The 23332-nt window shown below is 38.5% G+C and overlaps 1 protein-coding gene across 3 annotated transcripts in view; it reads right to left on the bottom strand.

Annotated features, from left to right (window-relative positions):
• The window catches only part of DHX57 (DExH-box helicase 57), a 58089-nt gene that overhangs the window by 27002 nt on the left and 7755 nt on the right, over positions 1-23332 (bottom strand). For all 3 annotated transcript variants that reach the window (XM_028117199.2, XM_028117200.2, XM_028117198.2), the window contains 10 exons: positions 17152-17310; positions 15969-16154; positions 14834-15672; positions 13082-13260; positions 11344-11465; positions 9377-9572; positions 8692-8816; positions 5890-6023; positions 4741-4795; positions 2274-2479 (listed from right to left, as the gene is read on the bottom strand). In XM_028117199.2, coding sequence (XP_027973000.1) covers positions 2274-2479; positions 4741-4795; positions 5890-6023; positions 8692-8816; positions 9377-9572; positions 11344-11465; positions 13082-13260; positions 14834-15672; positions 15969-16154; positions 17152-17310 — 2201 coding nt within the window. The remainder of the gene's footprint in view (positions 1-2273; positions 2480-4740; positions 4796-5889; positions 6024-8691; positions 8817-9376; positions 9573-11343; positions 11466-13081; positions 13261-14833; positions 15673-15968; positions 16155-17151; positions 17311-23332) is intronic.

A 23332-nucleotide genomic window follows, 5' to 3' on the forward strand; every position in this document is an offset into this window, starting at 1 on the left:
TGGGAGAGGGAGAAGCAGGCTTCCTGCGGAGCGGGGAGCCCGATGTGGGGCTCGATCCCAGGACTCTGGGATCATGACCTGAGCCAAAGGCAGACGCTTAATGACTGGAGCCCCCAGTCATAATTTTTAAAGAAAATTCTGAAATTTCTGAAATAATTTAATAGAATAAGGAAATGGGAATTAGCAGCTGGTGTGATGTACAGAAAGAACACAAATTTTGGACTCAGGCATAGTTTAATTAGAATTACAAATGTGCACTCACTAGCTGGGCACTGTGCTATGGATTTGTATTATTTAATTCCTAAACAACTCCATTTTATTGCTAAGGAAACAGGTATGGAGAGGACAAGGAACTTGCTCAAGGAACTCTGAGTGAGCGAGTTGAGCCCAGGTCTATCTGATGCAAGACTATGCTCTCAACCTTACTTCTCAGGATGTTGGGAAGGTTAAGTGAAATAATGTTTAGGAGCTATGCATATCTTCCTAAACAGCAGAATGCTAGCTAATACCTTAATTCCTGGATGATTACCATTGCCCATGCAGGACTGGGAATATAGTCTTCAGAGGAAGGAGAAAAAGGAAAACTCACTTGTCTCTTCTCCCATAGAAGCAATAACAGGGAATTAGAGGCTCTTACTCCTTGAAAGGTAAATACCCTCCCCCCTCAAAAGGCTAAGAGGAGTGGGGTGGCAGTCCAGGGAAGAGAGCAGGAAGGGCAGCTGAGACCTGTCTCTGAAAGCAGAAGTAGTACCCTTGGTGTTTCCATGTGTTCAGCCCAGCTTATCTGTATAGAAGACTATCTAGGAACAAAGAACAGTTAGGTGGGGTCTGGCACAGGAGGAGGGGAGCACCTAACAACATATATAAAAATGCTCAGCACAGGGTGGCCCCACAAAAGATGTTATTTGAAAAGCCCACGAGTAATGCTAAAACTAGTGGATAAAATTTTGAGGATATTATAGGATATTTAAATAGTCTCAAATATCTCTCCACAAATGACTTATTAACTATAAAGGGAACAAACAGTAACCACACAGGGGAGACACCTAGCTGACATCACCCTAACCAAGTGATCAAAAATAACACCGCCAATAATGGGGCAAACCAACATCCTATGCCTCCTGATATGATGTACCGAGAAGGACGCAAAATTGTTTCTGTGGTTTTCTAACCAAAAACGAAACCCAAAAGGTTAGGTTTTCTAACCTAAATTTAATCATGGGGAAACATTAGACAAAACCAAATGGAGGGACATTCTACAAAATAACTGGCCCAAACTCCAAAAACTTCAGGATCTTAAAAGAAAAATACAGGCTGGGGAGTTTTTCCAGATCAAAAGAAACTAAAGACACATAACAACGAATGCAATATGTAATTGTGGGTTGGATTCTGGACTAGAAAAAAATAGCAATAAAGAACATTTTTTAGGGGTGCCTGGGTGGCTCAGTCGTTAAGCGTTTGCCTTCAGCTCGGGTCATGATCCCAGGGTCCTGGGATTGAGCCCCGCATCGGGGTCCCTGCTCCCTGCTCGGCGGGAAGCCTTCTTCTCCCTCTCCCACTCACCCTGCTGTGTTCCTTCTCTCGCTATGTCTCTCTCCGTCAAATAAATAAATAAAATCTTAAAAAAAAAAAAGGTGTGGTTAGCCTTTAAAAAAAAGAACATATTTTAGATAATTGGCAAAGTTAGAATATTGACTATGGATCAAATAATAGTATTATACCAGTTCCATATCTTCATTTTGATCATGTCTGGTGTTTACGCTTTTAAGAAATACATATTAAAATATTAGGGATTAGGGGACATCATATCTGCAACTTACTCAAAAGGTTCAGGAAAGAAATATACACATGCGCGACCAAATGATAAAGCAAATGAAGCAAAATACTAATAATCGGTGAATTGGGGTAAAGGATATAGGAGAGTTTATTGTGTAGTCCTGCCAACTTTAATTTTGAATTTACAATCATATCAAAATAAAGTTATAAAATAGTGAAGAATATATTTATACTTCACTATTTCCCAATTTTTCTATAATATACACATCTTTTATAATCAAAAAAACCTACTGGTAAATACAGTAACAATTACATCTAATATGTGTTGGAACTGCTATTTTTCTTCTTTTTTTTTTTGGAACTGCTATTCTTCTAAGTCAAAGGCTGTTCTGATGAATTAAGACAATGTAGCTATGAGACAAGAGCCACGTTTTTCTTCCTCTGGATCACTGGTTATCTTTGGCATAACTGTAATATTCCCCCAGGAAATGCGTTACCTTTATAGCGGGCCAGGAGCTGCTTGAAATCTAACTGTTGATCTGGCACTGCATCTTTGACAGAATCCTGGGACTGGAGGTGAAGAGAGAGCCTCAGGTCTTCCTCTACTTCTTCAAATGCAGTTCTGCTGCGCCTTGCTTTCAGCTTCTCCTTTGTCATCTGCTTCATGGAGCGCATATATGGGCTCCCATCCTGTAACACATACCTGAGGAAAGAAGACAAAGGAATGGGTCTGTGTGTATGTGGGTCTGTTGGCGAGAAATGAAAATTTTCACCAATTTATATGCTCATTCTGCAGAATGTTGCTCTGCTTCTGCCCAATTCATGTGCTACTCTTCCACCAGTCCAGGGTTCTGCTGGCTGGACCCTATTTCTGGGAGGGAACACACTGGGATGCTTTTGCTTCTGTCTCAAGATCATTCCGGAGGCAGTGAGTCTGAGTTTGAAAGTGAGAGAATAAAGACCAGGAAACTAGTTGAAAGATTAATTTCCCCAGAGATTCACATTCAGTGGAAGTGGGATGGGGCCCAGAGAATAACAATTGTAATAAGCTCCCTACGTTTGCTTATTGCTCACTAAAGTTTGAGAGTCACTGGTTTTGGGTTTTTAGCTTGACAATATTGTACCATTAAATAAACAGAGAATCGGGAGTGGGGCTTATTAGAAATGGAAGGGGCAGGGTGAAGGAGAAAACTTCTGAATTGAATTCAGGTGCCAGACATCAAGGGTATTTTACTTCTGGAACTCAGAGGTCAGGAATGAAGATGATGATCTGGGAATTCTTGGCACAGAGGTGACATCTGAAATCACATGAATCTAACAGAGGGATGAAAGAGTTTAACAGTGAGAAGGAATAATGCAAGGACAACACCATGGGGACTCTTCAAGGTCAAAGAGTGGGAAGAGGAATCAGGGCTTTTTTTTTTTTTTTAAATGTTTTATTTATTCATTCATGAGAGTCAGACAGAGAGAGAGGCAGAGGCAGAGGGAGAAGCAGGCTCCCCGCCCAGCAGGGAACCCGATGCGGGACTCGATCCCAGGACCCTGGGATCATGACCTGAGCCGAAGGCAGACGCTTAACCATCTGAGCCACCCAGGCGCCCAGGAATCAGGGCTTTCAAAGGAGAAAAATGATTTCAGTGGAAATGACCATTTTCTGCCCATTTCTGAAATTACAGACATCTTAATATTCACACTACACTGCAAGTTCCCTGAGGCTTGCAGGATGATGATGATGATAATAGCTAACTTTTATAAAGCATCTGCTATGCACCAGGCTCAGTTCTAGGCACTTTGCACCTATTAACTCCAAGAATTAATTGATTAATTACTCCTCATAACAACCCTGTGAAGCAGCTATTAATAATATGACCATTTATGTATGATGAAACTGAGTCACAGAGATTAAGCTACTTCTCAATGTTACAGTCAGTAGGTAGAAGGATTTTCTTTTTTTAAATTATCGATTTAGGGGTGCCTGGGTGGCTCAGTCGGCTAAGCAACTGCCTTCGGCTCAGGTCATGATCCCAGAGTCCTGGGATCAAGCCCCGCATCGGGCTCCCTGCTCAGCGGGAAGCCTGTTCTCCCTCTGCCACTTCCCCTGCTTGCGTTTCCCCTCTCACTGTGTCTCTGTCAAAAAAATAAATCTTTTAAAAAAAGTTATCTATTTAAGTAATCTCTATTCCCAACGTGCTCAAACTCACAACCCTAAGATCAAGAGTCACATGCTCCTCCAACTGAGCCAGCCAGATGCCCCTAGTAAGTAGAGGGATTTATATACTGGCAGTCTATCAGCAGAAGTGGTCTTTTTTCTTTCTTTCTTTTTTTTAAGATTTTATTTATTTATTTGGCAGAGGGAGATCGAGAGAGGGAACACAAGCAGGGGGAGTGGGAGAGGGAGAAGTAAGCTTCCTGCCGAGCAGGGAGCCTGATGCGGGGCTCCATCCCAGGATCCTGGGATCATGACCTGAGCTGAAGGCAGATGCTTAATGACTAAGCCACCCAGGCGTCCCTGGTCTTTTTCTTATTAAATTTTCCGTATATTTGGTCCTTCATCATTTTTTTTTAATAGACTTCATTCTTCAGAGCAGTTTTAGTTCACAGCAATATTGAGCAGAAGGTACAGAGATTTCCCGATACCCCCACTCCCCACATATGCACAGCTTCCCTCATTATCAATATCCCCCCACCAGAGTGGTATAATTATTATAACTGATGAACCAACAGTGGTACATCATGAACACCCAAAGCCTATAGTTTACATTAGGGTTCCAGCCACTACTGACAATATATAATATTGTCTGTGAATTGCAAATAATTTGTATAATATTTGCTGAAAGGGGAAAACAAAATACTCAAGCAGAAAAATTAAAGAAAAATGAACACATCTATTAAAATGCTGGCACAGAGATAAAATGGTAATTCTTTCAAAGACTTTCACCAAACCTTCATTAATGTCTTCCTTACCTTGTCACAGCAATTGCATCTTCCAGAAAAAACTGATCAACAGGAAATGTGCGACCTAGAAGAACAAGAAATTAAAAGAAAAAAGCCTCAGAATACCTGTTCAACTATCTTGAAATAAACAGTTGGCATATGTAAAATTCTCTTAAAACAAAGCCTGGCACAATAAGGGATGGTTTGGTCTGTAGTCTTAAAAATATCAAAAAAGAAAAACAAAAGGTTGGGGTGCCTGGGTGGCTCAGCTAGTTAAGTGTCTGCCTTCAGCTCAGGTCATGATCCCAGGGTCCTGGGATCCAGCTCTGCATCGGGCTCACTCCTCAGCGGGAAGCCTGGTTCTCCCCTCCCCCACTCCCCCTGCTTGTGTTTCCTCTTTTGCTGTTTCTCTCTCTATCAAATAAATAAATAAAATCTTACAAAAAAAAAAGGAAACAAAAGCTTCTGATAATTGAAATTAGAAGGGATATAGATTCCAGTTTGTAAAAAAACCCAGAAGTGCATAGGTGGAGAGATGCTCGTTTATAACACTTTTAAACCTCTCTCTCTTTTTTTCTTAAACCTGTTACACTTTTCTCACCGTCCCCTTCTCTGCCTCAGGGAACTTTGAACCATTCAACAACTAGAAGAAATAGTGCGATTATTTGTCAAAATTGTCCCCAAATTGTTCCTTTGGCAATCAATCGCAGAAAGATAGAGCAAAGCCCAAGGTAATAAATTAATCCCACAATGAGACTGTGAAAACACCAGAAGACATAGACTATTCACCTTCACTTTCTCCCAGAGTAGACCAATGCCCAGAAAGTTAGCTGAATCCAGCAGTGAACCAATATGCTTATACACAGAGACAACTTTCCTCTTTATGACAGATTACCATTATTAACTCACATTTTGATGTTAAACACAATGGAATGCTAGAAACCCTAATAACCTAGACTTTTTAAAAGAGCACATATAAAACTGAGATCTCTTAGCAAATGGATATAATGTTACTTCTTTATTTATTTCATTATATGGTCATAATTTTATTTGTTATAAATGAATCACTTTTCTAGAAAATAGGTATAAATACCTGTTATTTTATATCTCAAATTAACTTTAAAAATAATTATATTTGCTTATCAGAACAATGCATATTTAAGGATGCATTTTAATCACCTGGTATAGTAATAACTGGGCAGGAACTGAAATATTCTGAAAAGAGCTCAGCATTTAAAGTTGCACTCATTAGAATAACTTGAAGAGTTGGTCTCTGCAACACAATGTCCTTCAAGACTAGCAGCAAGAAGTCACTAAAGGAAATAAAAGAAACACCTGACGATCAAACAAATTCAATACATAAAAATGAATTAACTTCTGATGTATTTTTTAAAGATTCTATTTATTAATATTAATATATATATATATATATTTATTTATTTATTTATTTATTTATTTTTCAGCCAGGGCAGGCCTAGCTGAAAAGGTATCTTTGAGTAAAGACTTGAAGGAAGTGAGGGAGCTACTGTGAATGTGTGGGAGAATCCCATAATTGGCAGATTAATAACATGTGCAAAGGACCCGAGGTACATGCTTCAAGGACAGCAAGGAGGACACTGTGGCTAGAGTGACTGAATAAGGGGAGAGCAGCAGGAGATGAGCGGTGGTGATGCAGATCATGTCACGGAGGGCCTAACTTGGTGAGGACTTTAATAAGTCATCAGAGGATGATGAGCAGAAGAATGGCATAGTAAGATTTATATTTGAATAGAACTGTTGGTCTGCTCTATTGAGAATAGATTGCATGGGGTTGGGCTGAAGCAGGGAGACCAGTGAGGATACTGTTCGTATCAGCACATATTATTCTACAACTTGGGTTTTTTTCACTATGTCTTAGAGATGTTTTCATGTCAGTATCTAAAGCTCTACTTTATTCCTTTTATCTGCCTCATGTTATTCCACAGAATGGGTGATTTTGTGTAGTTAACCACTTTTTGGTGATGAACATTTAAGTAGTTTCCATTGTTTTACTATTATAAACAATGCAGTCATGAAAATCTTTGTATATTCTTCATTATGTACATGTAGATATCAAGAAGTAGAATCACTAAATGCAATGATAGATCCTGTTAGTATTTTGATTGGTACGACACTGATTTTAGTTTATTTGGGGGATATCTTTTTAAGTCTTCACATCTAGGATCACGACACATCTTTCTCTGAGACTTACAGTTTTGTTTTTTACATAGGTTTTCACATTCATTGCTCAAAATACATCAAAAGTTGATCCCAGGGTCCTGGGATTGAGTTCCATGGCAGGCTCCCTGCTCAATAGGGAGCCTGCTTCTCCCTCTGCCTGCCGCTCCCCCTGCTTGTGTGCTGACAAATAAATAAATAAAATCTTAAAAAAAAAAAAAAAGGGCACCTGGGTGGCTCAGTCGGTTAAGCGTCTGCCTTCGGCTCGGTCATGATCCCAGGGTCCTGGGATCAAGTTCTGAGTTAGGCTCCCTGCTCAGTGAGGAGTCTGTTTCTTCCTCTGCCTGCCCCTCCCCCTGCTTCTGCTCTCTTTCTGTCAAATAAATAAATAAAACCTTTAAAAAAATTAAATAAAGTTTAATATTGTGTTCTAGGAATTATTTCTTTTTATTTTGATCTATTCTTTTTATATGCAAGTCTGCTTTTCTTTAGTTTCTAATTACTTCATATTTCCTATTTACTAGTGTATCAATGTATTTATTTCTTTGAACAAATAGTCTTCTAGTCATATGTCTTCCCTGTTCAGTGTTTAAAAACTTTTTATCAGCAATAGTTGGAGACTCTTTTCATGTTTGTTTTTTTCTTTTTAAAATTTTGCTATTAGCTATTTTCTGCTGCTTTGTCAATCTGCCAACTTTACTTAGACTTTGTTCTCAAAATATTTATAATAGTATAGTCCTTTTTGGGAAAGTCTCATATTTTTTACAAGATTGTCTTTTTTTTCCCCATTAGTTTTTTGTTGTTGTCGTTGTTCTAGAAAATGATCCACAAACTATGACAAACTATGATTAATGTCATCTATTTACTTGGTCCTTCCTTTTAAAATATTGAAGATTTTGATTTTATATCCCAACCTTTAATGACTTCTAATTCCATTAAAATAAATTCTGAATGTTTTATTGTCCAGGGTATACAAGGCCCTGGAAGATCTGGCTCCTGCCTTTTCTACCTGCCACTTTTCTCCTTGTTTACGACAACGAGCTGCACAGGCCTTCCTCCACTTTCTGGGCTCATGTTGCCCTTTCCCACTGCAGTCTGCAAATGCTGGCCTTGCCTCCATCTGTCACATGGGATGCCTTCTCATACTTCAGATTTTAATTTAATCATCATCTCTTGAGAGATATCAGCTCTGACCATCTCAGGGATCCCTCTCCCCAAAACACAGGATCCTATTTATTCCTTCCCAGTACTTATTCCAATTCGTAAGTCTTTATTTATTTATTTATTTGTTCATTATTTGTTTTTCCTAGCAGACCATGAGAAAAAGGAGAACTACATATGCTTGTTTGCTATAGTATACCCAGCAATTAAAAGATCATGTGGCACTTAAGACAGTCTCAGTAAATGTATGAATGACTGTCAGGACTGAATGACCAAATGAACAAAGAAGGAAGCACACACTGACCCATCTATCAACTATAGCATCGGTTACACCTGTTATTCCTACTAAGTACAGTGCCCAGCTCAGCATGAGGCCCAGGAGGGTGTTAAATATCTCCTGGTAGAAGATGTCCATCTAACAGGATGACTCCTCTAGTGATGAACATATGCCCTCCTAGCATTCCTAGTATTGTAGACCCTGTAGATCAGGAAAGCAGTTCCTCTTCTCTAACTTGGGCCTTCCTCTCTAGCTCTATGAAATTGAACCGGAAACAGAACAAAATTATTTCAGCCATGCCTTCACTTCATGTGTGTGGCTATTTGTTTAGAAAATCTTTGGTTTACCTTTCTTCTGTCCTCTCATGGACTTCATCAACAATGATATGGGTGACTCCTTGGAGAGCTATGTCTCCTTCCAGCCTTCTCAGCAGCACGCCTGTGGTGCAGTATAACAGTCTGGTAGCTGAGGACTTACACAGAAAAGGGCACAGAAAGCATTCATGGAATTTTTGCAAAAAGGAAACACTTTCAAAGCCAATATGGCAAAGCCATTTTGAATGGATAGGGACAAAGAATCTTGAAAATATCAGCGTTGCATTAAATATGAAACCACACTAAATGCATAGTTTCTTGCTGGCAACAACAGTAAAAGCTTTTCTACTTCATATCAAAATTTTAAGTTTAAGACTCATAAAAAGCATTAAAAACTTATTATAAAACATAAAAACAACAGCGAGTGATGAACTCAATTCTGCATTTGTCCATTCCTTATTTGGTTAAATGGATTAAGTCCCAGGTTTAAGAGTAAAACAGCACTTACTAGGTCATTTCTGCCAATGAAGAATAAAAGGTCTTTATAGAGGAAATGAAGTATACCCACACAAGAATTCTTATACCAAAATATTTCTAAAAGGTCTTCAGCCGTACTGAAGTATGTATCCCAACTTGCCCATGAGTCTCTAGACTCCAAGAACTCTTTATACTTGAAAACAAAATTTCTGTTATCAGGAAATAAGCAGAGTATACAAACCTTGACACTTTCTAGCCGGATCTGGTACCCCACAGTCAGACCCACTCTTTCTGTCCTTTCTTTAGCAACACGTTCAGCAACAGATATTGCCGAGATTCGTCGGGGTTGGGTACAGATGATGTTAGCCACTTTCTCAGGTGGTCCATTCAGAGAATCATCCAGGATAAACTGAGGAATCTGTGTAGTTTTCCCACATCTGTATGTCAAAACAAATAAGTCCTAAAATGAGAGTTTTCAAGTGCTAATTAACAAAAAAAAGGAACCATGTGCAATGAGGGAAGTGAGAAAGCTAATTATAATAGAACTTGTTCAGCTTTATTTATCTTCTAAACTGACCTACTGACTTGTTACCTATAGCTCATAACTGCTAGGAATTTGCACTTGGATTAACATGACACTCATATAATAGTATCATTTATAAAATTGGGACAATTGAGCAGACATTAGATTAAGTTCTGTAAACACCTCTAGGAATATGAACTCTGTATTTGAATCCTAAAGAAATGGGAGTATTCTTTTATGATTTTATGTATTATCTTACTGATTTGGCTACAAGTGGACTGAGGTTAAAAAGATAAGAAACTGGAAGATCTCCAATTACTACTGTATCCAGTGAATCTGGGCACAAATGTAATTATTAGGTTGAATACCTTTGAATATAGAACGAAAGTAAGCCTAGAACCTGTCCCTGTTAAATAAGTTTGGATAACATATGAAAAGCGTGAAATAGGAAAAATAACATGCCCTAAGTTGTTCTTAAAAGAACAAATAAAAGCTGTAAGGAAATCAGAATAAATTTAGAAGAGGAAAATTTCCAAGTTAAATGTTCTAGAGGGGTGCCTGAGTGGCTCAGCTGGTTAAATAGCCGGCTCTTGATTTCAGCTCAGGTCATGATCTCAGGGTCCTGGGATTGAGGCCCCCCATTGGGCCCCATGCTCAGTGGGGAGGCATCAGCTTGAGAATTCTCTCTCACTCTCCCTCTGCCCCTCCCCCAGCTTGCATGCACACATGTGCTCTCTCTCTCTCAAATAAATCTTTTTTTTTTTTTTAAGATTTTACTTATTTATTTGTGAGAGAGAGAGAGAGAGAGAGAGCACACAAGCAGGGGGAGCAGCAGGCTGAGGGAGAAGCAGGCTCATGACCTGAGCCAAAGGCAGATGTTTAACTGACTGAGCCACCCGGGCATCCCAATCTTTTAAAATAAATAAATAAATATATGTATTTATGTATGTTCTGGAACTATCCTTTACATTAAAAAATGGGCCTGTTAAAAGCGTTCAGTAAGGGGCACCTGGGTGGTGCCATCAGTTAAGTGTCTAACTCTTGGTTTCAATTCAGGTACTTATCTCAGGATTGTGAGATTGAGCCCCATGTTGGGCTCTGTGTTTAAGATGTTCTCTCCTCTCCCTCTGCCCCTCCCACTGTGTGCTCACATGCTTTCTCTCTCTCAAATAAATATTTAAAAAAAAAAGTCTTACCAAAAAAAAGTATTCAGTTAGACCTTTTGCCTTAAAATTGTCTCAAGGCAGGGGCACCTGGGTGGCTCAGTCGTTAAGCATCTGCCTTCGGCTCAGGTCATGGTCCCAGGGTCCTGGGATCCCTGCTCAGCGGGAAGCCTGCTTCTCCCTCCCTCTCCCACTTGTCCTGCTTGTGTTCCCTCTCTCACTGTGTCTCTCTCTGTCAAATAAATAAAATCTTTAAAAAAAATTGTCTCAAGGCAGAGGAGTACAATGTCTGTAAATTCCTGGATGGATTTCTGAGTTTTGTTTTTGTTTTTTTTTGTAATTTAGGTCTGTTGGCTGCAGATACGCAATATTATGTTCTGTGAAATGTTATTTCATATCTGACCAGAAAAACCACAAATAATAACAGCTACTAGTTTTTTACAAGTAGAACTGGTTATGGTAACCAGGGTACATACCATATTCATGGATGAAAGTTGCATTACAAATAAATTGCATTCTTACCCAGTCATACCACTTATAACAAGCACTTGGTGCTCACTCAACAATTTAAGAATGGTTTCTCTTTCTTCCCAAGCAGGGAGTGATTGTCTTTCTTGCAGAATTGACTGGAACTGTCTGGAGGCCTAATAACATAAAAGATAAGGTATCAGTTAGGTACTTTCAATCATCTTTCACAAAGCTCCGAGTGTTGAATCTGATAGCTTGACCCACCCTTTCTGCTCTTTCTTTAACAATTTGCTCAGAGATAGAAATTGTAGATTTGTTAGGATTGGATGCTGATGACTTCAGTCAAAAGGCTGCTCAGAGAATCAGCCAGAATAAGCTGTGAAATCTTTATGATTTTCCTACATCTGAATAAACTGCAAGATCTTATGAGAGAAATAAGCCATCCTGCTTAGCACTATCTAGCTCTTCCTAGCAGGAGTCTCTGCATCAGCACTATCCAACAGAACTTTCCATGTTAATGGAAATGTTTTTTTAGCATTGACCAATGTAACAACCTCTGACTACATATGGCTAGTGAGCACTTGAAATGTGGCCAGTGCTACTGAGGAACTGAATTTTAATTTTATTTAAGTTTAATTAATTTAAATGTAAATAGCCACATGTGGCTAGGGGCTACCACATTGGACAGCGTAGTTCTATACCATATCAGATTTTTACTAAAGTCAGTAACAATAAGAGCACTCATGAAAGGGTTCTTTTTGGCCAGGTATCATATATATGTAACTCAGTCCGACATCCAATGGCCAATAAACATTGTAGTATATGTTAAAACAAAGGATGCATTTTTTTTGTTTTTTGGGGTTTTTTTTTAGAAAAGTATCCAAGGTATATTTCTTATTTTTTTTTAATTTTATTATGTTAGTCACCATACATTACATCATTAGTTTTCAACGTAGTGTTCCATGATTCATTGTTAAAGATGTATTTTTGAATCAGAAATTTATACTAACACATCATTTTTCTGCATATTATTTTATCATATAAATTGATTACCTCTGAACACAAACTGATCAAATTGTGGAATTTTTTGTTTCTACCATCTTACTATTTAATTATGCTGTGAATTTCTATTCACTTTGACATTCTACAGGTATTGCACTCTAATATGCGACAGTGTTATACTGTGTCAAAAATCAGAATCTGAACTTCACAATTACAAGAGCTGTTAGATGCATCTAATCCAAACCCCAAAATGGTTAAGCAACCTTTTGTCCTACACCCAACTCTGCCCTAAATGTTCACTCATAGGTTCTTTTAAAATAATCTTCTTGTGAATGGGATAAAAACAGCATGGACTTTAGGAACAGAGAATTAACCTGAATCCCTGTTGCCACCTACTAGCTATGTGACCTTGGATAAGTTTTTTATCCTGCGATTCTCTGAAATGGGGTAAGGCCCCTCCTTATCCTTCTCCTTTCTACACTATTTTTTTCTAATGTAAATCAGTTTTAATTTTCATTTCACTTATCAGATTGTCTAGCAGAGTACGAAAGCCACATGATTCTGAGAATATCTGATATATATGTGCGTGTTTCATTTTCACCAGCCATTGGATTTTCCAAAATATCTACAACATGCACCCAAGTTTGCTGTGGCATGCAGAAACTTTGACCACTCAGAGTTAAAGAGAACCAAAAGTAAACTAGGGAGGGTAGCCAAGGCTTCCTAATTCCTAATCCGTTCACCCGTACATTAGGGAGGCAATGCTAGCCATTCTCTCAGAATACCCTACCTGTTTTATTCGGAACTGCTTGCAGATTTTAGCATTTTCAGCATGTACTGATTTTGCCTGCCAGTCATATCTTTTGGAAATCTTTTTCTTAAGGTTCACATAGCTTTCATTCTCCACTATAACTGGTGCAGGACCTTCATCCTCATCTGTCTCCTCCTCAGGTTCTGATTCTTTTTCAACTTGAAGGGGATAAAAGGAAACATTTTCGATATGGAGCCCTTTCTTTAGCAAAGGGGGAAAGTCACTATCTCATAAAGTAACAACAACAACAAAATCATAAGATGGAGAAAAAGTTAAAAGCTTGAATAAAGCAGGTGCATTCATTTCAAACAACTACTTCTACTGCTAAAGAACTTAAAACACATCTTCATATAAACTTTCATCAAGTACAAGTGGCTACTGCTAAACCAAATTAAAAACAAGGAAGAAAAAAATCATGGCACGCCTTGTTAATTCCATAGACTCTTTACATTCAAGGAATTCACTGAAAGTTTCAACTATTTGCAAGTGTTCCTAAAATCTCATGACATAAAACCACCCAGATATCTAGATAAATCAATAAACAAAATATGGCATGTTCATACAATGGAATATTATTCAGCAATAAAATGAAGTATTGATACATCCTACAATATGAATGAACCTTGAAAACATGATGCGAAGTGAAAGAAGCCAATCACAAAAGCCACATATTGTATGATTCCATTTCTATGAAGTGTACAGAATAGGCAAATGCACAGAGACGGAATGTAGATTCATGGTTGTCAGGGGTTGAGGGAAGGGAGAAATAAGGACTCACCGCTAATAAGTATGGGGTTTCTTTTAGGGTTGATAAAAATGTTCTGGAATTAGATAGTGGTCACGGTTGCACAAATCTGTGAATATACTAAAAACCCACTGAACTGTACACTTTAAAATTAATGGTGAATTTGATGGTATGCAAATTTTATCTCAATAAAGCTGTTACTTAAAAAAGTCCAGGCCACACAGTTTGTCATTTCTCAAGGAATATATTTGAATCCCACATGCTAGAAACTGCTGTTTGGGAGCAAGTGGCTAGTGAGTGAATCCACCCAACTGTCCACCATCCCCATCTCAATGCAGTTTCATTGTTCTCTACTTATTGATGTTTACCTAAGAACTCTTGTGAAATAATAAAAACTTGTTTCTCTCAAAGAAAGATGGCAACAAGTAAGAGGGAATTCTTTGATGAACTTTGAACAAGGAATTTAATTGTGGTGTAAGAATCTGTACAGCAAATCTGGATTTCGATACAGTCAGAAGCTTGCACAGACATTTCTTTGAGGATTTAGGGATTCACAAAGGTAGCCCTATGCTAATGAACTCTGGGGGTCTAGTGTACTATAGAAAGAGAAATATCTCTAAAAACTCATTTGAAAGTAATGCCGTGTAAAGCATCAAAAGTAAACATGTGAAACCAAATGAATTCAACAAAACAATTTTTCTAGGAAGATGCTTTAAGGTTCTTCCAGCCCCCAACTGCTTGAATAAACTTATACATCACTACAAACTTTCAATGCAGAGAGTCCAATCATGATGCCAAAACTGGGACTTAAAGTCAGGCCACAGTTCAGGGGCTTCTCATTCTCTTTTGCCCATGGACTGAGGAGAATGACTTGCCTAAGATCACCAGGAGATCCGAGGGCAGCCCTTGGAAACGCTGACTTCCTCAGTCTACCATTCTGAACACCCCCTCCACAAAGCCCTCCACACAATCAAGGCCTTACATACCTTCAGGAATTTTATTTGAAGCAAAAGAATTACTTGGAATCACTGGTTTACGACAGACAGGATTATTTATTCTGGTCCCAGAGGATACTGGCAGAAAGTTCACAGGAGGGACACTGTACTTGTGATGGGTATTTGTCAGTAAATTGACTATTTCTGATTCTTCCTCTAAGAGGGTTATCAAAGAATATACAACAGGTTCTGAAGTTTCTGCAAATGTCAAGGCCTTGCCATAAAGGAACTCAGAAATATGTAAACGACAAGCCAGAGGTAGATTCTCATTGGTGGAATAAAATGCCACAAGGGGAGCTTGGTAAGGGTATTTGTGGTCTTTAGAAAATCGAATTTCAAGTTCATATAAAAAAGAGGCATCTTCATGGGCATTAAGATGAGAATCATCTACAATTCTTTCTGCTCTTCCGACAATTTGATTTGGGGGCACTTCATGTTTGAATTTGCATCTTGATCCAAATTTGCAATTTCCTTTGAGGTAAAATTTACAGATTTCAAGTGTAGTGTCCTGTGCATTTTTGGTACTTTCCTTTTGCTTGGATTTACAGAATTTACTCGTCAAATACTCCAGTTCTAATCCAATGGTCCAGACTCGGTTCTGAATTCTTTCTATAAATTTCTCTCCACAGATGGACTTGAGAGCAAATGCCTCTTCCTGCCGCTGTTCCACACACTCATCCAAGCTTACATGGGCAACTGCCTCAGAGATCTTCATCTTCTCCCCAAATGTCTCTGAAAAACACTGTGTGAGCAGATGTTCTAGTGATGCCCCCACATCTCCATCACAAATCCTCAGGGCTGCCTGACAGCGTTCAGTGTTGAAGCCATACCTACCAAGTGTGAAACGTGACAAAAAAAATTTAGTATCAAATCATAAAAGTGAAATTCACTTATATATGTTTATGTGAAGTTATAACCATATATAGGCAGGACCTGTATTTTGAGAACATTTCTCTGGTAATACTCCCTAATCACGTTGTTCTGGAAGAGAGAATACTAGACATATATCAGGCACCGCTGCAACTCACGCAAGAGGAAAGTACTGAAGGAGGGGCAGTTGGGTTTATAATATGATCTCAGTTTCTTCAGTTCTCCCCCAACGCCCGTAAATGTTGAAAGCAATCACCTGGAAAGTTTCTGCACTGCAAATGTTGAGACTGTAAATTCTGGACTATGAGGCTCCCCTGGGCCTGAGCCAGCATATTCCAAAGGGTCACAGTCAGGAACAAGGGAAGCTTCTCGTCCAGCAGACCAGTACTGTTCATCATCACACTCAGGCTCGTCATCTTCCTCCTCCCCAGAAATGCCTCTTCTGACAAAGGTAACATTTTTATATATTAGATACTAATTTCCATGCACTTCAAAGAAAAATTTAGCAAGAGTCTAAGAATTTAGTTCAAGGAGCCAAAGGACATAGGATGCTAACCATTCTTCAGTTACTGATTTAAACTTTTATTGATCTATTCATTTATATCTTGGCAATTAATATTTATCCGGCATTTATTACATGCCAGGTACTATGTTAAGTGTTTTATATGTTCTATCTCTTTAAAAGTCTTCCCACTAACCCTTAATCAGATGCTACTGGAATCTCCATTTTTCAGATGATCAACTAAAACTTAGAGAAGATTAGTAATTGCCAAAGGTTATACAGTAAAGAGCAACTAGAGATTTTAACAAAGGCAGTCTGACCCCAGAGCCTATATTCTTAACCACAGAAGCCCTGGCTATCCTCTCTCCTCATTCATAAAAACCATCCCTCATTTTTTGCTTTGCTGCATAACCACCTTTCCTAAATCTAAGGCAAATAAAGAGATTTGTAGATAAGATGGAGATGGAGCTGTTCATGATTGACCACCCATTAATTGTGGCAAATGCAATGAATTGACTTCTGACTGAAATCACAAAGCAGAACAGTAAAAGTTGCTTCTCTTAGGCAGATGGTTATGAGAAAGTGTACCCCTAAGACTTCATCTCATCAAGTCAATATTTACTCCTACAACAATACTGCTACTGTACACTCCAAGGTTTTATTTGGAAGGCTGTCAATAAAGCAATTACTGAATCCGTTTCAGCACTGTCCTCGGAAAAAAAGATAAAAAGGCAATCTGTACTGCTTGCAGATACTGCAAAAAAACTCTAAAACTGCTGTTGAATAATTATTCTTGTATTTCTCTCAGCTCACTTTCAACTAATTATATTGTCACAATGGGATCAGTATTGAAAAGTACTCCCAAAGACACACAGGACCTTCCCACTGCCAATACATCTTCCTTAATATACGAATTTACTAAAATAAAATGATTTACTCAGATCCAGCATCCGCATCTTGTTCTTGGAGGTCCCGGAGAAGAGCTTTCACTTTCTCTTGGTTCTCAGAAGTCATGTGCAGGGTTTGAAGGGGCACTTTGGCTTCAGGCTTCCATTTGGGGCGTGCCTCTCCTTTTCTTATGCTACTGTTGCTAGGTCTGCAAAGGACGCATTTACTTGGGACCAGCACTTTGACACTCTCCCCACAGCCCCCAAATACATACAACACGAACTGGACTGTCAAGTATCTTACAAGTGATAACAATGAATGTGAAGAATTCCCTGTTTTCTATAGTACTGACCAGACTTCATTATCTTGCCACTGCTGAAAAAACACCTGATTAGATTCTTAATCATTAAATCTGGCTTCACTAACTCAAGAATCCTCTGGAAAAACTAATGCTATGATGACTCCTGCTGAAATAGAGGACTTTCAAAAGAAATACGTTACACACAAACTACTTCATTCTATTTTAGGTACTCAATCTGAAAACAACGAAGGGTCTCATTTTACTTGTGAATATTAGGTCCTGCTTTTGAAATATTTACCTAAGTTATCATTATTTCCTCATTACAAAAATAATAAATATATGTTCACTGGAGAAAAGTAGAAAACAGAAGTCATCCTAATTCACATCAATTCTTTTCACATTTATAAATAAAATTATACAGCACATATAATCTTTTATAATTTGCTTTATTTCCTTATCAAAATAAAACTGGTATTTCTCTAAGATTAAATATTCTCCTACAACGTGTTTTTAAATGGTTACGTATAGATATAGATGCACTGGAATTTATTTCACTAATCTTTCATTGTTGGATTTTCGATTTTTTAGGTACTCTTTTTAATATTTAAAACAATAATAAATTCAACAGTTTTAACATTATTCACTAAATTTATTTTTTTCGTCTGGCATGTTTCATTATAAATTTTCACAAATCCAGGGAAATGTAAGAAGCTTTGTGTTCAAAATCTTAATCCACAATATTGAGACTTTGAAATGAACCACACACATGGGGCGCCTGGATGGCTCAGTCGTTAAGTGTCTGCCTTCGGTTCAGGTCATGATCCCAGGGTCCTGGGATTGAGCTGCATCAGGCTCCCCGCTCAGCGGGAAGCCTGCTTCTCCCTCTCCCACTCCCCCTGCTTGTGTTCCCTCTCTCGCTGTGTCTCTATCTGTCAAATAAATAAATAAAATCTTAAAAAAAAAAAAAAGAACCACACACGTATACTTGCCACACTGGGTAGCAAAGGAGAAAATATAATCGACTGTGGTTTTAGCCACTTAGTCACAATTTCTGAAAAGAAATGCTGCCCCAAGTCTATCATTTCCTCTAACAGTTTTTTTTCTTTTTTTTAAAGAAGGTTCCACGCCCAAGTGGGGCTTGAACTCATGACCCTGACATCAAGAGTCGTGTGTTCTGTCAACTGAACAAGCCAGGTGCTCCTCAATAATGGAACACACACACAAACACAAATGGAACCTACACTTTAGAGGGTCAGTTTTAGGACTGTTTTAAAAAAAGTAATCTCTATACCTAACGTGGAGCTCGAAATTATAACTCCGAGATCAAGAGTGGTTTGCTCTACCAACTGAGCCAGCCAGGGCAAAGAGACCTCTAACTTTTTGTTATGAAAAAATTTAAACCTATAGAAATAAACATCTTTTACCTAGATTCACCAATTGTTAACATTTGCCATACATTAATGCACAAACACATTATGCACGTCTTGTCCTCTACACATATATGTGCCTATGATATTGCCCCCCCCATTTTATGTATATATTGCTGAACCATCTGAGTATATACTGCAGACATCATGCAGAGATCATATTCACTCTTAAATATTTCAGCATGCATTTTCTAAGAACAGAGAATAGACTCTTACATAACCATAATACTATTATCACTCACAAGATACTTTATATTGATATAATATCATCTAATATATAATCCATAGTCAAAGTTCCCAACTGCTTCAATCATGTCCTCTATAGATTTTTCTTAAGATTTTATTTATTTGAGAGAGAGAGAGTACAAGTCGGGGGGGGGGGGATGAGGAGCAGAGGGAGAGGGAGCAGCAGACTCCCCGCTAAGCAGGAAGCCTGATGCTGGGCTTGATCCCAGGACCCTGAGATCATGACCTGAGCCAAAGGCAGACACTTAACCAACGGAGCCACCCAGGTGCTCCAGATTTTTTTGATTATCTAATTAAAAATGATATTTAGCTATCCTTTTTTTCAAACTCCCTTAATTTAGAACAGTTCTATCACCTATTTCCTGACATTGTCTTTTTGGAAGCACTCAGGCCAGTCAGCTTGTAGAAATTCTCACAATTTGGATTTGTCTAATTGTTTCCTCACGATTAGTTAAAAAAAAAAAAGCAGGGGGATTCTACATACTCCTTTCTCATCCACCACTTATCTGAATACCCCTTTACTTTGCCTTCCTTCCTGTTACTAAGGAAGAACCACACTAGATCCTAAAGTCAATCCCTCTGTGTGTACACTGTATCCCAATCCCTTCAGTCTCCTCAAGGAAACCACCCCAGCACTTCTCCTTCCCTCTACATCATCGGTTCTTCATTCCCCTTGGAGCATTCCCATCAGCATACACACATCCTATATAATGTCACCATCTTAAAAAACCAAACCAAACAAAATTCTCCCCTTGAGTGCACACCGCCTCAAACTATTGCCTTATCTCTCCTCCCTCCTCTGCCCTTTACTGTAAAACTCCTCAAAACGGTTATCTAAATCATTGTCTTTGTCTCCACTTTCCTTTTCTCTCTGACACACACTGCAATCAGGGCTTCTCCTCACCAACTATATCAAACAGCTCTTGTCAAGGCTACCTATGCTATAGGTATAACTCAGTGAAGCCAAAAACCAAAATTATAAGGAGAAAAATCAAACACTAAGAAAATCCTGCCTCATTCTACCACCCATCAAGAGTCTTGAACATTATTGTTACTGAAGCTAAAGTGCAGACATTCACCAGCTGAGGCCTTGGAGTAAAGCTGTATGTGAGAAAAGACCAAAATGGGGGGCCATAGAGAAGAGATCCTGTCAGCTCATTTTCCTCTAGGCATATAATTGTCATGCCACCTATAGAAACAGTGTGAGATCTGGCTTTGGGATTCACAGAAAAGGGAGATACCAATTAAAAACTGAAATTACCTGATTCTTGGGAAACAACACGTGAGGGACATCTGGATTGTAAATTTTTCCATGTATAAGATAATTTTCTTAGTTAATCTTACCCTGGTAACCTGCAATAATCTCAGTCCTCAATAAAACAGAAGTCTCCAATAATCCTGAATTCAAATGAATAAACATGATATCAAAATTTCCAGTCTATCCCATCGGTTCAAGAAATTCCTGGTGGCCTTCACATGTGTTCTCCAGCAGTCTGAGGGTCATAACTAGATTCAGCATCTTTGTGGGAATGAAGAAAATGTTGCATCTTCTAGGCCTACTCAGGGGAAGTGATCATTCCTATGGGACAGAAGGGGAGCTGGGGCAAATGGGTAAAGGAAACCGAAGGGAACAAACTTAGTAATAAGATGAGTGTGTTCTGGAGATGTAGTGTACAACACAGTGACCATAGTTAACCATAATGTTTTATATATTTGAATTTGGTAAGACAGTTCTTAGAAGTTCACTCATATGTAAAATTTAAGAAACAAAAACAAATGAACAAAGAGAAAAAAAAAAAGAGACAAGCAGAAAAGCAGACTCTTAAATACACGGAACAAACTGGTGGTTGCCAGAGGGGCGGTGGGTGCCAGGGGAATGCGTGAAACAGGTGATGGGGATTAAGAGTACACTGATCTTGATGAGCACTGAGTAATGTACAGAATTGTTGAATAATTATGCTGTACACCTGCAACTACTATAAGACTGTATAGTAATTAGACTTGAATAAAGAAAAAAGTTCACATCAAAAATAAATAAACTGTAATTATATAAGGCAATGGATGTGCAACCTAAAAAAAAAGTTACCTATGCTATCCGCATTGCCAAATCCAGAGGCCACATCTCTCTTGAGCTCTCACAAGCACTCCTTTACAACTGAGTATCCCCTTTATGCATCCCATCCTTTAGAGCACCTTTATTTCCTGATTCCAGAAACCAAACTCTCCTAGTTTTCCTCCTACGCCACTGGCAACTCCTCTATCCCCTTTGTCAGATTCTTGTAATCTCTCTCAGCTCTAAAGCCTAGAGTATCCCAGGGCTCAAAGCTCGGACCTCTTCTCTATGTAGTCTATCTCATCCAATCTCACAGTTTTAAATCAAAGTCATTCAGAGGACTCACATTAACTTCTCTAGCTTAGATCTTTTCCTTGAACTCCAGACTTAGAAGTACATTGTCTGTGACATTTCCACTTGGAGAGTATCTCCTACCTAGTCTTCCTGCTTCCAACCCTGCTTCCCCTGGAGTCTATTTTCCACACAGAATACGGAGTCAGGGCTACTGAGTATAGTTGCACAGACCATACAGGCATTCTGGGGCTATAACTGCCTAAAGAAAGGGACACCGTTTTCTAATCCACATAAAGGCGTATGTTGAATAGTAGCACCTTCGGCCGGAGGAAATGATGTCACACACCTTTGCCTCAAAGCCAGCAATGGCTTCCTATCTTTCTCAAAGCAAAAGCCAAAATCCTTATAAAGGCCAATAAAGTCCTACACAGTGTTGGCCTCCTGGATCTAACTGCCTGTTACTCTCCTTCTTACCCAACCACTCTAGCCACATGCTTCCCTGCCACTTCTTAAACCTTCTAAGCACACTCCTGGCTGAGGGGCTTTGTACGTGGTGTTCCTTCTGCCTTGAATGTTCTTCTCTCAGGTAGCTTCATAGCTCTCTCCTTCATTTCCTTCTTGTCCCTACTTAAAGGACATGCTATTAGAAGCCTTCCCTGATCACTCCACATAAATAGCAACTATTTAAAAATAACAGCAGTTTATTATAGCATTTTCTACCCCTTTTATCTTTTTTTTTTCTAGGGCACTTTCTACCTGACATATTAGATATTGTTTAAAGTCTTTATACCTCAAACTTGCTTCTATGAAGACAAGAACAATATTTTATTCGTTGTTGTAATTCTAGTCCCTAAAATAGTACCTGGTGCCTAGTAGGTGCTCAGGACATACTTGCTGTATGAATGAAGGCCAAAGACAGTAAGAACCTCCAGTTATAACGTCTACGTTTTCAAAAAGAAGGGAGCTGCATCTAACTCAGAAGTTAGGTTCTTAAATCAGCAGGTAAAGTGAAAATATAGCTTAAAATTACCCTGGAAGATTCCTAGATTCCTTTAAAAAAAGTGTCAAGTTTGAGATTGACATATTAGCTCTCGATATGTCTGAAATGACTATTTTTCTTCTAGAACAAAAAAAACCTGTAGATTCTCTGGCTGAATATCAGATCAAGTATTTGGGTTATGTCAGGGACTCTGTATAAAAAATATATATTTAAACCCTAAAATCACATACTCAGTACATCAAGTGGCTTCAACTACAAAAAGCACTTGGAAACTAAGACTGACCGAGGGAATTGTAATTCTTCTTCCATATCTTGCTCACTGTGGGGCTCAGATTCATTTAGTGGCAAGTTTAAATTACTTAAATGCTATTTGTTTTTCTTTTTCTTTTCCTGAGTGCATATAGATGTATTCATTTAAGTTAAAAGCATGTTTGATGCAGTTAAACTCCAGCATTCACCTATATTCCTTTCTAACTAATATTTAGTTGGGAGTTATTTCCACGAGAGAGAGAGAGTGTGTGTGTGTATGTGTAGCTTTAAAGAAATCTTTCCATCTCTAAAAATTCCAGTAGACAGCTTGCAGGCCACTTGAGAGACGAGAATTCTCTATCTATACTGCATAACATGCAGCAGTAAAATCTTTATTTTCACTAAATATTCATCAGTTATCAGAATCTACTCATTATTTAAAAGTTGAGTACGAAAGAAGCCTGGCTATGACTCTGTCACGGGTCATCACATGAAGCACCAGTGAAGATTTGGCTGAAATGTCTGGAAAATAGATAATTAATTCATCAACTAAACAGACAGGGAGTACAGTCAAGTAGCATTTTGGGACTTTCAAACTACAATGTGTAAGAAACACTTAAAATAATTTTCATCACTTTCGCCATTTCCAATATTTACTTT

This window comes from Eumetopias jubatus, unplaced genomic scaffold, assembly GCF_037043125.1.
Source record: "Eumetopias jubatus isolate StellerSeaLion01/CBP00866 unplaced genomic scaffold, mEumJub1_p1.0 scaffold_9, whole genome shotgun sequence".
Lineage (NCBI taxonomy): Eukaryota > Metazoa > Chordata > Mammalia > Carnivora > Otariidae > Eumetopias > Eumetopias jubatus.